The sequence below is a fragment of the Danio rerio genome, chromosome 15 (assembly GCF_052040795.2).
Source record: "Danio rerio strain M-AB ecotype USA chromosome 15, GRCz13ab, whole genome shotgun sequence".
NCBI classification, from domain to species: Eukaryota; Metazoa; Chordata; class Actinopteri; order Cypriniformes; family Danionidae; genus Danio; species Danio rerio.
This window is the reverse complement of record NC_141035.1, coordinates 37,489,841-37,505,107: the sequence shown is the minus strand read 5'-3', so window position 1 is coordinate 37,505,107 and position 15,267 is coordinate 37,489,841. Positions and strand designations below refer to the sequence as shown.

At 34.6% G+C, this 15,267-nt stretch overlaps 1 protein-coding gene across 4 annotated transcripts in view; it reads left to right on the top strand.

Moving 5' to 3' along the window:
* bag6 (BAG cochaperone 6) overlaps nt 1-15,267 on the top strand; it is a 50,133-nt gene that overhangs the window by 15,079 nt on the left and 19,787 nt on the right. For all 4 annotated transcript variants that reach the window (XM_087283413.1, XM_087283411.1, XM_087283412.1 and 1 more), the window contains 6 exon segments: nt 312-493; nt 6,201-6,330; nt 11,982-12,185; nt 12,389-12,608; nt 12,684-12,743; nt 14,379-14,692. In XM_087283413.1, coding sequence (XP_087139539.1) covers nt 312-493; nt 6,201-6,330; nt 11,982-12,185; nt 12,389-12,608; nt 12,684-12,743; nt 14,379-14,692 — 1,110 coding nt within the window.

Below are 15,267 nucleotides of genomic sequence, written 5' to 3'. Positions count from 1 at the left end.
TAGAGCAAATATAAAAGTGAAATGAGCAGTGCTTTGTTTTTCCCGGAGAGTCAAACAGTAGTCAGATATTCAGGTACAGAAACTGAATAATCAAATGTAGTGTAAAATAACACCGTAGTCTTCAATGCTAATCAACTGTAATCTCAAATCAACATTACAGATACTGCGATGTGACTATTGCGAATGCACACATTGCGATATAGATCCTAAAATGATATATTGTGCAGCCCTAATATGGTGACAGGATGAAACCATAAAAACTGCATATTACTTATTTGGTTGTGCACTTATCTCTGTGCTTTCATTCTTAGGGTCAGCCAGCGGACGGCTCCTCTTCTCAGGAGGACTCTGCAGCTCCACCCGCCTCCTCCACTTCTACTCCATCTCCTTCTGCGCAGCCTATGGACACTTCTCCACCTCCGTCTACTACGCCACCATCCTCATCCTCTTCCACCCAGACTGAAGGAGCTCCACCTCCTGCGGCAGGCCTCAGGTATGACCAGATTAATCATAATCAAATAACGATCTCTACATGATCAGTTTTCACAGTACACCAAAAAATGTGACAGTACAAAGACACAAATAATAAAGATTTTTTAAATAAAAAAAATAAGAATATATCATTTTGACAAATGCATGTACAGTATATTATTATATACAGTATTGAATGTATAGCTATATTATGTGCAAATTAAATGTTAACTGTGTGTTGTTGTTTATAAAAATAAATAGGTAATTATTTTTACATAATTTTGTTCTATTCTCACTGTAGTTGTAAATGGATAATGCTTTTTATTAAATAATTTAATAAATAAATATATATATAATATATATATATATAATTTATTTAATGATTTAACCAGTAATGTCCCATTGAGATACAATATTTCTTGACCAGGGACACATGGTCAAGACAGGCAGCATAGGACAGAGTTGCAAAAAAGAAAAAATACATGTCATAACCCAGACACTCACAAAAATAGTATAAACCATAATCAACTTAATCAACTGTTAAAACGCTCTACAGTTCTAAATTGACTGTAATAATGACTGTAATATATCTTGAAGCTCATTCCACACATATGGAGCATACTTGCAGAATGCAGATCGACCTAACTTGGTGTGAAAAAATGGCATCTTAAACAATAATCTGGTAATGTAAGTATTTAAACAGTACTCCAACAAATTAGATGTATACTGTGACAAAATTATCAACTAAAGCTTTAAAGATAAAAACTGAGATGTTTTCTAATGTTTTCTCTTTTGATTTTATATAAATTACAGTGATTTGTGCATGAACTTGAACCAGTGACAAATCTTAAGGCACTATGATAAACAATATCCAATTTTTTAAAAACATTTAGAGGTGCATGCATGTAAAATATATCCAATACCGATAGAAGTGTACTCTCAACTAAACGTTTTCACGCTGCAAAGGCAGAAACATTTAAAAGGCTATCAATATGAAAACTATATCAGGCCAGACACCTAGATATTTATAAGATGCAACAATAATACAGACTAATTTTTTTTAAATCTTTTTTTTTGTAATATCTTTTATGATTTAGTAGAAAGTTTTTTGTGTGTTTCTTTTTTGTTTTTGGAGCTTGATCACTCTTGGCATTTGTAGATCATTGTTTACTTTTTTAATGAATTTATAGTATATACATATACAGGGTGGGCCATTTATATGGAATCACCTTAATAAAGTGGGAATGGTTGGTGATATTAACGTCTTGTTTGTGGCACATTAGTATATGTGAGTGGGCAAACTTTTCAAGATGGTTGGTGACCATGGTGGCCATTTTTAAGTCTGCCATCTTGGATCCAACTTTTCTTTTTTCAATAGGAAGAGGGTCATTTGAAACATCACACGTATTGCGAATTTTACAAGAAAAACAATGGTATGCTTGGTGTGTGACATTATTCTTTCATGAGTTATTTACAAGTTTCTGACCTTTCATGAAATGTGTTCAATGTGCTGTTCATTGTGTTGGATCTTTACACACTGATAGCAAGACCGCAGGAGAAATGCCAGCACAGGCTTCCAGTATTCGTAGTTTCAGGTGCTGCACATCTTGTATCTTCACACTATAGACAATTGCCTTCAGATGACCCCAAAGATAAAAGTCTAAGGAGGTCAGATGGGGAGACCTTAGGGGCCATTTAACTGGCCCACAATGACCAATCCACTTTTCAGGAAACTGTTCATCTAGGAATGCTTGGACCTGACACTCATAATGTGGTGGTGCACCATCTTGCTGGAAAAACTCAAGGAACGTGCCAACTTCATTGCATAAAGAGGGAAACACATCATCATGTAGCAATTTCAAATATCCAGTGGCCTTGAAGTTTCCATTGATTAAAAAGGGCCCGACTATCTTTGTTGTCTATGGTGTGAAGATACAAGATGTGCAGCACCTGAAACTACAGATACTGGAAACCTGTGCTGGCATTTCTCCTGCAGTGTTGCTATCAGTATGTGAAGAGTGGGAGAGGAGTATTGCATTGACAATCCAACACAATGGGCAGCACATTGAACACATTTTATAAGTGGTCAGAAACTTGTAAATAACTCATGAAAGAATAAAGGTACATTAAAACCACACACCATTGTTTTCCTTGTGAAATTCCCAATAAGTTTGATGTGTCAAATGACCCTCTTCCTATTGAAAAAACAAAAGTTGGATCCAAGATGGCTGACTTTAAAATGGCCAACATGGTCACCACCCATCTAGAAAAGTTTGCCCCCTCACATATACTAATGTGCCACAAACAGGACGTTAATATCACCATCCATTCCCTTTTTATTGAGGTGTATCCATATAAATGGCCCACCCTGTTGTATATAGGATAGCATAAGCACATTTTTATATTGTATAAATTATTCCTTGAAACTTTTTTTTAGCTGAGACCTTTTTCTGTTAAACTCACTGTACTCTTGAATTAGGAGTAAATAAAACCTAACACCTAATTTATATACCTCCATAAAAATGTCACTGCTACTAGTTTCAGTCATCCATTTGTCACACTTGATGCTATTTCATCACACCGGGGCATTTTAGAGTGTGATTTTACACATATCTAGAAATGTAAAATTTTTTTTTTGGAGGAATTACAGCCTGGTAATTTTGATGCACGTGATATAAATAAACCAGTGTTCCACAATACGCGAATAATAAACATACGGTTGGATGTTTGGTTATATTTTTAAATGTTCTTAGCGTGCTTTCACTTTTGGTTTATTTTGAGCATTTTCTTTGTAAGCTGGAGTGTTTTCTCTTTGACTTTTTTTTAAGCATAGTTCTATGATCTACACTTGAGGTGGTTTAACCTAATTGAAAATGAACTTGGAAATGGTGCACTTTTTTTTTTTAAAGCAATACAGCCCAACTCCAAAGTAACAAACCAATCTTTATCACAGTCAATGAATTATTGTGAAATTTACATGAAAAATCAGTTACTGTTTTGCTAATTCCTCACAAAATAAATCATGGGTTAACCTGCAAAGAGTTTGTAATCCCTGTTTTTGTACAAGGTGAGCCGTGTACAGCTGAAAAACACCCTAAACTATGACAATGAACCACATGAAAGACTGATTCTGTGCCTTTCTGCAAAATGACTAACAAATTTGGAAATGAAATAGAAACGTGAGTTTCTGTCTTTCAGGTGTTCATGAAACTGACAACAATGTTCCTCTTGGTCTCATTTCAACTTTTATTTGACCCAAGAATAAAGTTAGTAGGAAATGTAGAGAAACAAGCCGCCTACAACGTGAAGTGAAACTGAGTGAGTATATTAAACCGGGAGACAGACTTTCAGTCGTGAAGGAGTAGGCTTTATTTCAATCTACCTAGACATTGTTGACCTTTGACATCAGGTTAGGAAATGTGGTTTGTTGTTTGTGCTTATCAACTCTGTGTTTTTTTACCAGATCAGACAATATTGTGAAATATTACAAATTTTTTTTAACTAATTTCTGTTGGCAAATTTTTTTTAGCTACTAAGTCTTCTGTGCGATCCTTTATAGATCGTTTAAACATGACAATATGGTGATAAAGAAATATTGCTATTTAAATAAGTGTAAATCCACAGATATAGATCATGACCAATGTGGAAAACAGTTGTGCTGCTTAATATAAGCTAAAAAATAAATATAATAGCAACATAATATAATATCAAAAGGACATTATTTTGACAATTGTAACAAAGTAATTAAAAACTGGTTTCAGGTTAAGGTTAGGTTCCTTCTAAAGATCATAAAAATGCAACCAAAACACATGTTAGAAAACTATGTAATTCTAAGAAAATAATTAGTAATTTATGTGTGCATTTATTATGGATGGGTTTTATGAACAGACTTGTAGTATAAACATTTAAAAGTCAAATAACAATGTAGCATTCCTATATATGTGTTTCCCCCTATGGGCTACAAAAGTCCCTTTTATTTTTCTGTTTTATTCCTAAATGTTTTTTTAATTGCTAACTAGTTCCCTTTATATAATTATTTCCTTTCATGGTAAAATGCTGATTATATAGTCCAGTTAATAGGTTGCTCTGAAGCCCACATCAGTGTTGTTTTATCAAAATTCAGAGCACTTCATATAATACAATACATACAACAACACAGATGATGAGTCACATTTTCTCAGTTTCATGCACAGTTAATCTGCACTGATGCTGAAAACCAACTGTGGGAGTTTATCTATAATAAGATGTCTTTGTTAAACCACTGAAAAGCGAAGCTCCCACTGCTCCTGCATCCTTATCGCCAGTTTAAAAGTCAATCAAACCACCATTCTTACCTCTACTGACTTGCTTTTTGGAACTAAAGGTTATGTTAAATGTAAGACTGTCTGCTTAGTTGAGGATTTTTTCACTGACTGTGCAATAAGCCATACTCTCACTGCTCTACATTGTACATAGCAATTTGTAAATGCACATACACATTTGTAAATGTGTGATTCATATCTACATATCTATTTGTAACTCCTGTTTAGGCCTGTCACAATAATATATCGACTTGTCGCACAACACATGGACATGACCTCAATCATTTTTGGTAATGCAATATATATCGCCCATACATAAAACCAATTCTAGCAACATTTTAGCTGATTGTGCAACATCTCTATCTCTATAAGAGGTGTCAGCATAGTTAAAAAAACACTATAGAATTTACTATAAATTACTATAGTATATTTTCATGTGGGTGTTTAACAGCTGAATATAGATCTGGTAGCAGATATCGCTGCCTCTATTACTTTTTACCTTGCACTTTTTAGTTAATATTTATTATCATTTGTTTAGGATATGCCTTTTCACATTCTGATATTGTATTGTCATTCTGTCATCATGTAATGAGTGGCATAAAATGGTCTTTAAAAAGACAATAATGTTGTTTATAGCAATATGATTTGGTGCAATATATTGTACAACAAAAATAGATATCGTGACAGGCTTACTCCTGTTTTTAGCAAATGACAACCTGTATATTATGTTCATTTCTATTTGCATATCCCTGATTATTAACAGCAACCTGTACAATATGTTCATCTATTTGTAAATATCTGATTCTAGTAAATATGACTTGTATATTATGTTCATCCATCTGTAAGTATTATCCATAGTTTTCTATAATTGCACTTTTAATTTATACCTGTCCTGCACTTGCTGCTATTGCACTTTTGGATAGAATTGAATTGCATTTCCTTGTGTAACGACAATAAAATGGAGTCTAATCTAGTCTATAGTCATTGTGTTGTCTATTAGTGATAGAAATTACAGTAGTAATTATATGTTGGTGATGCCTAGGCCCACACGGAATCTGTGCGTGCAGAATTCTGCAGATTTTCCTCAGATTTCTGCAGATTTTTAGCCCATTATTAATTCTGTTTATTTACTTGAGTAAATGTGTACATCTGAATTTATTCAGTTTTTATTCAGTAATTTATTACTTTTTAGTTAATATATTAAGGTTTTAGTTATGATACTCCGCTGGATACTCCCAAAATAATTCTGCAGAAATCTGCAGATTTTTACCAAAATTCTCAGCAGAAATAGCAAAAAACATCCGCAGATTCCGTCTTGCCCTGGTGATGCCTAACTATAAATGCTTATATTAGAACTACTATGACTATGAATGCTTTAGAAATGCATTTATAAATGTTGATGTTAGACAATGTTGTCTTTTTCATCAGCCACCCGAGCCCAGCTGAGATGGTGGAGATGTTGTCAGAGCTGCGGAGAGTGGAGGAGAGACTCCAGCCGTTCATTCAGAGAGCTCACCTCATTCTAGAGGCCGCCACCACCGCAGACTACAACAACAATGTAAGAAGACCACTCCACAATACAGCTTAGACACCATACCATATTTATTCTAAGGCTAGTGGGTATGAAAATTATTGGTAATGCTTTACATTAAGGTTGTATTAATGCATTTACTAACATGAACAAACAATGTTAATTAGCATAAGCTATTGGAAATAATTGTTCATTGTTAGTTCGTTAACACACGATTTTAACACACTGTTAACAGGCATGAATTTGGACGTTAATAATGCATTAGTAAATGTTGAACTAGGATTATTACATGCTGTACAAGTATAGTTCATAATGTATTCATGTTAGTAAATACATTAAGTAAACCTTATTGTAAAGTGTTGTAAATGATTAACTGTAACAACTAATTGTTTAAGTATGCCTAAATTATTAGTACCTGAAATGTTTCAGAATATCAAAAATATTTTTGTATGGTTTGTATTTTTTCTCAAGTGAGACAAGTGTGGTGCTAATCAACAAGAGAACGGACCAATAAAAGGTCCGCACACCATACCAATCAAGCAATACAACTGGTTATTGCTAGTACATACAGAGGATATCAATTACAATAATAGTAACCATGATGTTCATAAACCATATTCAAAACAAATGCATAAAAAACTTATAACAAGAAATAAAACAAGTGGATAGAAGACAGATTAGGAATGAATAATGCAATGTCAAGCAAGCATACAGTTATTTATTTCCAACATTTACAATGATGTGCCATCATCTTCCTCTCCAAAGACTGGGGAGCGGGTTGCAGTCACATTGGAAGACCAACACACATGTTTGAGAATGCCGGGCGATGCTTGACCCAAGTCTGAGCTTCCAATGTTACTACAAGAAGTTATCGCCTTTGTAGTCAAAATTTGCTTTGTTAATTATGTTGTTTTCTAAATGTGTATGGTATATTCTGCATATTAAGGAAGATCCGGAGAATACTAAAATGCCAATTTATTCAATTGTGTTGGCTTTAATTCTGAGAGAATTTTATTTTATTCAGTTCATTCTTTTGAAGCGATTTTAACACTGTTAATCTAAAATACAGTTTTAGAGTTTTTAGCAATAATAAATTGTAAAAGCCTATTATAGCTTGTGTCTGTAGCATATGAAAATAGCTATACATGAGTGTCCATGGTGTGTTAAAAGCTTTTTCCACATAATTCTCAGCCCACTTCATTGATTTTTACATGCCTCACCTAGATGATTATGATGTTTATAAGCTTAATGTGTCAGTTGAGTTAGATGATTTGCTAATTCATATCAGAGCAATTAAATATAAGAAAAGGCTGTCTGCCCTAAACGGAAAAAACTTCTCATGCCATTTATCATCATGAGAGATATATGCCATGTATACACAATTTATCTTTCTAGTCACTCGCCTTCAAAAGGTGTTGGTAAGATTTTTGAAGATTTTGTGTTATAGATTTCCTGTTCATCATATCACAGTTTCCTTAAAGATATTAAAGTGTCATGAAACAACCCTATTTGAGCAAGTCGTTTTAATACCTCTGATTTGAAAAAAATTTTGTGACATATTACGCAACCGATTAGAGAATAATTGAATCAAAATTGAAGGTAAAGCCTAGCCGCTTCATAAGCTGACCATTCAACAGCTTTGTTTATGCACAGCAGGATAGGTAAAATTTTAAAATAATCTAATGATTACAAATGAAACCGTAATTTCTCTTTTTTAGCCAAAAAGCCTAATAGACCAATTGTTATGCAATGAAATATGACGTTACTAACTGACGAGGAGACACGCATGGAAAGTGCTTATACATAGTGTTAATTTTTGTATTAAAAGAACAGCCGGAAAGGGGAAATTGATGGATTTGTGCTGAATATATTAGCATCATTGACTCATAACAATGTACAGTACCTATAACTGTCAGTATGTTTGTGTCCATTTAATACAGTTTCTATTCCAACTTGCAGTTAAGTGGAAAAAATAAATTAATTGAAATGCAGATCAAAGTATAAATAGCAGAAGTGAACAAATAGATTTTCCCTATTTGCACACTGGCAATGCAAACCCGCACACGCTAAGGAGATGGAGAATGATTCTGAAAGCAGCACTTCTACTTTATTTAGTTCAAAATCACTTGACTCACACAGTTTTATTGATTGTAGTGCAGGCACGCTGCCTTATAAATCTGAACATTTGTACACAAACACAAGTGTGCATGCAGGAGAAAGTGAAGACACTCCTGGCGAGGTGCATATTGAAGTCTATTGAAGTTTTTTTTTTTGCTCACTGTCACTGTTAAAAACAATTAATTATAATACAAAGACCACAAATGTCCCATTGCACTTATAAACTGTGTATTGTTATATTGTTGTAATATAGCAAAGTGCTTAGTAACTTCATTCACTTTTACTTGTGTCAGTTATGTCTTCTGAAATTGAAGGAGACCTTATGATGCTGACATCTTACATAACCACCTGAATAAGCGAAATAGGCTACGTTTAAGCACACAAATTTCCAAATACAGAGAACTGTACCGCTTCTAGACAACTGCCAAATCCAGATAGAACCATTTCGAGGTTTGAAGCTTGTATGCGGGGAAACAGTTTTAGTGTGTATATGTATGTTGGCACATTTAAAAACAGAGCACTGACAACCCATGTCTCTGATCAATGACACTGTAACAGGTAAGACCAGAAGAGTCAGCCAAAACTTTCTCATGCATATAATAAAGTTAAATAATAGTGCACTGTGATTTGGATCAAACAAGCTCTTACTCATGAATTAATGCTCAGAAACACTGAAAACCCAATGGCGTCTCTGTGTACTGGGGGCCATTAACCACTAGGATTTGCGGATTTACTACATGGCTGTGACATTGCTTAAAAATTTCTTTTTAAATCAAAAGAACGAATTTGCTCTAAAAAATGCAAAAATTTCACTCAACAGTAAAATGTTGGTGTCCTAATTGTGTTTTCATCAACATGTGGCACAAGGTTATAATAGTTTTGCATTTTTTATTCGTTTTCGGTTTTATTTTATTTTGACTTTGTTTTCAGATTTAGTTAGTTTTAATTAATTTTTAAAGGCAGATTTACTAGTTTTTATTAGTTTTTATATTTTGAAATTGCTTCGTTTTAGTTTAATTTTTTATTAGTTTCAGTATTAGTTTTAGGTTTTTTTTGTGTGTAAATAAGGGTATTTGTTAGGTGCAAGATTCAAAATGATCAAAATAAATACTGTATAAAAAAACTCATTCAAAAATAATTTTTTTGAAACATCTATTCAGATGACAATGTCATCTACCACTAACATCTGCCTGTCCTCAAAGTCAAATACAACAGCCCGCAAGATAGCTGCCCTAAGCACAATGTGTCCAAGGCTGCCTCTGAGGTTAGATACACAGTAGTGATGGGAAGTTCGGATCTTTGAATTCTAACGCAAACTGTATATTCCCATGTTTGGACTCAACATACCAAAATAATGTAGTCAGCGATCAAAATTTTAGTCATTTACAACATCACCATGATCTGAAAAGATTATTAAAGTTAAGTTTTGCAAGCCAACTAAAGCATGATTCACTTATTTAAATTCCATTACGATTTTCTGTTATAAAAGAGACTGTCGTATCACCAGATCCTCTCATTTAAATCCTCAGTTTACCTGTGCTGCAGTTGTTCATGTTTTGTTCAGTCACAGCAGGCTACCATGTACTATTTGTGTTCGGTCCACTGAATCATGCATGTGTAGTATTATTGGTTCACCGCTTTTCAAATCTATCTTTATTTCGAGTCAGAGGAAGGTATTAGGCATGTTAAAAAGTTAGTAGTTTCTGGATAAGAGTGCGCACTGGAAACGCGAATCGATTTAAATGACCGAGTTTGATTTGGTGAGCTAGTTCAACCAGTTCACTTTGAAGATCTGGTTAAAAAGAAAGATTAATTCGCGATCAGTATCAATATGACAGAAATAAAACCTATTATTGGGCGCAAAGGTGTTAAATTAATATTTTTCACTCTCTGTATTTAATGCTGTCGCCATGCTGCTGTCATATCCACTCGTTTTTGTCACGAGAGCAACAGCAAGGACTGAATGAAGCAGGACCGGCTTGATCTGGCCAATGGCATCAAGATGCTGAGGTGCCATATGGGTCAATCACCTGGCAGCGCGAAGTAAATAGATTTACTTGTGAAAGGCTTGCAGTAGGCTTATGTATTAAATACATTTACAAAGACGAAAACGAAGCACGTTTTTGCTATAATTTTAGTTATTTTCAGTTAGTTTTGTATGTACACAATACAGTTTCAGTTAGTTCCAGTTTGTTAAAAAAGCTATTTTTTATTTTTATTTCAGTTAACAAATATGTTTTTAAATTTGAGTTTAACTATAATAACCTTGGTGTTCCACAAATATATTTCCGTCAATATCTTTAAAAATAAATATGTTTTAGGATTTCATGACCCTTTAATGAGCAAAAGCTTTCAACATGGATAAAATTGTCTTAAATGCCAAATCAGCGTATTATAAGGGTGTCACGATCCTCCAAATCCTTGATTCGATTACATTTTCGATTCTAAAGGCACGATTCGATTCGATTTTCGATTATGAATAATTAATTAATTAATGTAGAATTAATTATTTGTAGCCTACCGTTTAAACTACCTGACCTGCATGGTCTTTGTTTTACCCATAAACAAGTCATACAGTAAATGAATAAAGGCAAGATGCACACATAATTACCACCTGTCAATCTCTTTTTCTGCGGGACTCGCGAATAGGCAGTGATATGTGTCGTTATAATGGCGTTGGTAAAAAAGAGGCACAACCAACAGGAACCAGCCAACATTATCTGAGGTGTTCGCAAAAATGACTAAGTACAAGTGAGTGAAAAATTGAAGCAGTCCTCTGACTGCCTGGACCTGCTGTCTCAAGCGCATGGCTGTGTGTGCGTCTGTGTCTGTGTGGTCACGTGATGTGCATTTTCAGAGGTAGAGAGGAAGGAGGGCTGCTCAGAAATGCTACACGCCACTGTGGATGTCAAATCGTTGTCGTTCTAAAATGCCATTTAAAAACACAGACAGTGTAAACAGGGCCTGAGTGTGTACTTTTCGCGAGCGGATTTGCAAAGGGGGCGGGCGGAGGATCGCAATGCCGGTGTTGTCTATCGGACGAACCATACGTGATACGTACATAGCAGAGCTTGCAAAACTGTGTTTTTTTTGTCGACAACACGAACGTTGTTAACATAACTCACTGGAAATCCAAAATGCTTACACACCGGCGACTTCATTGAAAGAGAAGAGGGTTTAAGTTCTATCGACGGGTCTCCTGCTTCTGCAGTTTAACAAGCACTTCAACAAGCCTGTTTTTTTCCCGCTTGGCAAGCCAAGCTGACGTGACATGGGGGCGTGGCAGCATCGACGATTCTATTTTTTGATTCGATTACCAAAATTGAGCATAAATTTCGATCGATTTCGTGACACCCCTAGCGTATTAGAATGATTGATTAATGGTATAAATTCTTCTTTGCTGTTACAATTTTTAAAATAATATTCATAGAAAAAAAACACAATATTTCCAGTGTCTTTAAAAAAACTGGAGTTTTTTTATAATATGAAATTTTCTGATGAGCTGTAAACTTTTTTATTGTGGTGGAAACCATTTGAATAACCAAAACTTCGACTCACAGACTCAAGAGAGGGATGAGGACCAGCGCATTCTCAACCTGGTGGGGGAGGCCCTCCGACTCCTGGGAAACGCCCTGGTGGCCCTAAGTGACTTGCGCTGCAACCTCCTGAGCAATCCACCACGACACCTGCATGTCATCCGGCCCATGTCCCACTACACCTCCTCTGTTCTGACCCCAGCAGGCGTTCACCACCTTCCTATGCAGGTAATACAAAAACAAGCTGCACATTACCCTGAAAGTGAAAGTTTTGCAGAGCACTTCACAGATGAGTACTGGGGTGTTTTTTTTGGCAGATGTAAATTTTCCAAAGTTTCAGGAAATACTGAGGTGATGGGGTTATAACATGATGAACAATATAAATGATTGAAGCTGACCTAATTAAAACCAAGCATTTACCTTATCTACAGTTAAATCTTGGATCATCTGTGGCCATGTCAGCCAATGGGAGACCGGCAGCTGAGGGTCAACCTCAGACTACTGGCCAATCAGATCAGCAAGGGCAGGGACCAACAGCTGCCAATCAGCCTGGTCCAGCCAATCAGCAGAGTGGACAAACAGGACCCAGAGTCATCCGCATCAGTCATCAGACCATGGAGCCTGTAGTGATGATGCAGATGAACATTGATGGTGGGTTGGACAGAGTGGTGCAACTATTTGTTTATTTTGTATTTCAGTGTACTTTAATTGTTTGATATGTTTTAGATTCTGGAAATGCTGCTCCGCCTAATGGACAACAGAATGGGACTGGCACAGGACAACCTGGTTAGTTTTTGGATGGACTGTCTGAAAATCTATTCATCATTTTATCAGTTGTGCACTAACAATAATTACTGTTGACATGGGTATAGGGCTGCACGATTAATCATATTATTATCACAATGACAATATTTTATATTTGTGGCCCACGATCAATAAATAAAGATCGTCATGATTTTATAGTATAAAGACCAAGCCATTATTTTAATCGGTGGAGTTTACAGATTGAACCCCATCACAAGCATGAGGTGCCTGTGTCTAGATTGAACATTTTTCTATGCATTACTAACATCACTAAACCAGACAACATTTGTTTACTAAATTAGCCAAATATCCGTGGAGATTCAGCAGTTTTTTTTTTTTTGCTAGTCATGTAGACAGATGACACTGGATCCAATTTTATCAATGTAAAAAATAAATAAATAAAATAAAAAATAAAAATCTTGGCCTTGGTCACAAGGATATTTAGGTTTGTTTTCATCAATCAGATGCAACTTTTATTATTTACAAGAAAAAAAAATTTAATTAAAAGTTTCAGATCAATTAAACTTACTTTGTAAAAAGACTAGCCTATTTTATACATTAAATAATGAAATAGAAAACTAATTGCCTTTATTTCTGATTAGACCATGCACTTTATTCTGTTTTACAGTTTTAATATGTATTTATGCTTTTTTCAAATATAATTCGTTCACCAAATATTTTTGCACATTGAAAGTAATTAAATGATGTTTCTTTTATTTAAAAATGTTATGCAAAGGATCAGGAATTGATCACGTGTGGGCAAAAAAATTATAAAAAACTGCGCTGTTTAGTTTCACCTCAAGATATTTAAATAAAAACTAACACTGAACTGCTCAGCATGCTCAAAGTTAAACTAAAATGCACAACTCTTTTTGGTTGCACCCGGGATGCACAAAGAACCTGACACATCATTCTTCTAATTCAATGTTTGTGAAGTATATGAATCAACCACAGACGCTTTGTCATGTTGGTTGTCACACACTGCTTTATAACTTAATAGTTTATAACAATAATTAGATTTAGCTTTGCTATCGTTTGTTCTTTACCATATCAAATATAATATATTATATTATATATACATATAATGAAAGTTAACCGAAGGAATAATCGTCATTATTAATCATGATTAACATTTTGAGAAAAATAATTGTGATTATAATTTTTTTTCTGTTATCGTGCAGCCCTACATGGGTATAATAGTTGAGTAAAACTAAATTAATTTGTCACTTAATGTAAAAAAACATTATATGTTTACATACCTACCTACTTATAGACAGACAGACAGACAGACAAACTTTGGTCAAAATAAAACATCATCATTTGGATTACATGTATTTAGTTTATTTATTTAGAATTGAATACTGTTCTATTCGGTCATGTACTTGTTAAAATATATAAAATAAGTCATTATATCAAATATATTTTAACATTAAAATGTCTTGCTGACAAAATAGGATTTACAAACAAGTGAAAATGTTGAAATGAACCAAACAAACAAAATTTGTAAAACCCTAGGACAACATTTCTAATCATCCTCAAATGTTTACTATTGTATGTTAATTATAAATCCAGAATAAATAGGTCAGTGTTTGTATGATCTACGTGTGCATGTTACAGGTGCCCCCCCTACTGTTCAGATTCCTGGTTTACCTCCAGAGTTCATGCAGGCAATCGTGCATCAGGTCACTCAGCAAGCCATGGCCATGGCAAACGCTGCCTCTACTGGCCAACAGACGCAACAGACCCCTCCACCTGCTGCAAACACAGGCTCCACTCCACCCCCGATGCCACCCTACCCACCGCAGGCCAGAGTGGTGTTCACCAGACCCTCCTTTACCCACAGGATGTCCAGCCCTACTTTCACCACTAGAGGGGCCACCATCAACCTCAGAGCAGCTGTTCCAACCATGATGGGCCAACAGCCGGGACAGGTGAATTACTTTTCTTTTTGTTTTTGCAATTTTTCTTTTATTGTGCATAGGTAATGACATATCTATTTTGAAGTGAGTAAAATTAGTTTTTTTTTTTCACTGCCCATTTACATTTATTAATAAAACATTTTCCATATATAATGAGCAAATTAAAAATATGCCAAATTTTGAAGTCGGCTATATTCTCATAAAAAAATAAACAATCTTTTTCTTTGAATCCCAATGCAATTTTCGTACTCTGCTTAACAAAGAAAAGAAAAGATCACACCAAAACAATTGTGTATAAATACTATCATAAAATAAATGAACTATACTCTCTTCTTTATCGTTCCAGAAAGCACATTGTAAATCAGCATCTTTACAAAATTTTGCAGTTACCTGTTTTTCCACGATGTGTTTAGAATATTGTAGTTTATATTAAATGTAAGATATTTTGACACGCTGTTTGGGACATTTTAAGGTGGTAGGTGATTTTTATATTGAGATATAGACTGTATGATAACATGGGTAATGAAAGCTTTCAATATTTGTTATATAAGGGTTTGGCTCAGCGATTTAAATTTCCCCTTGAATAA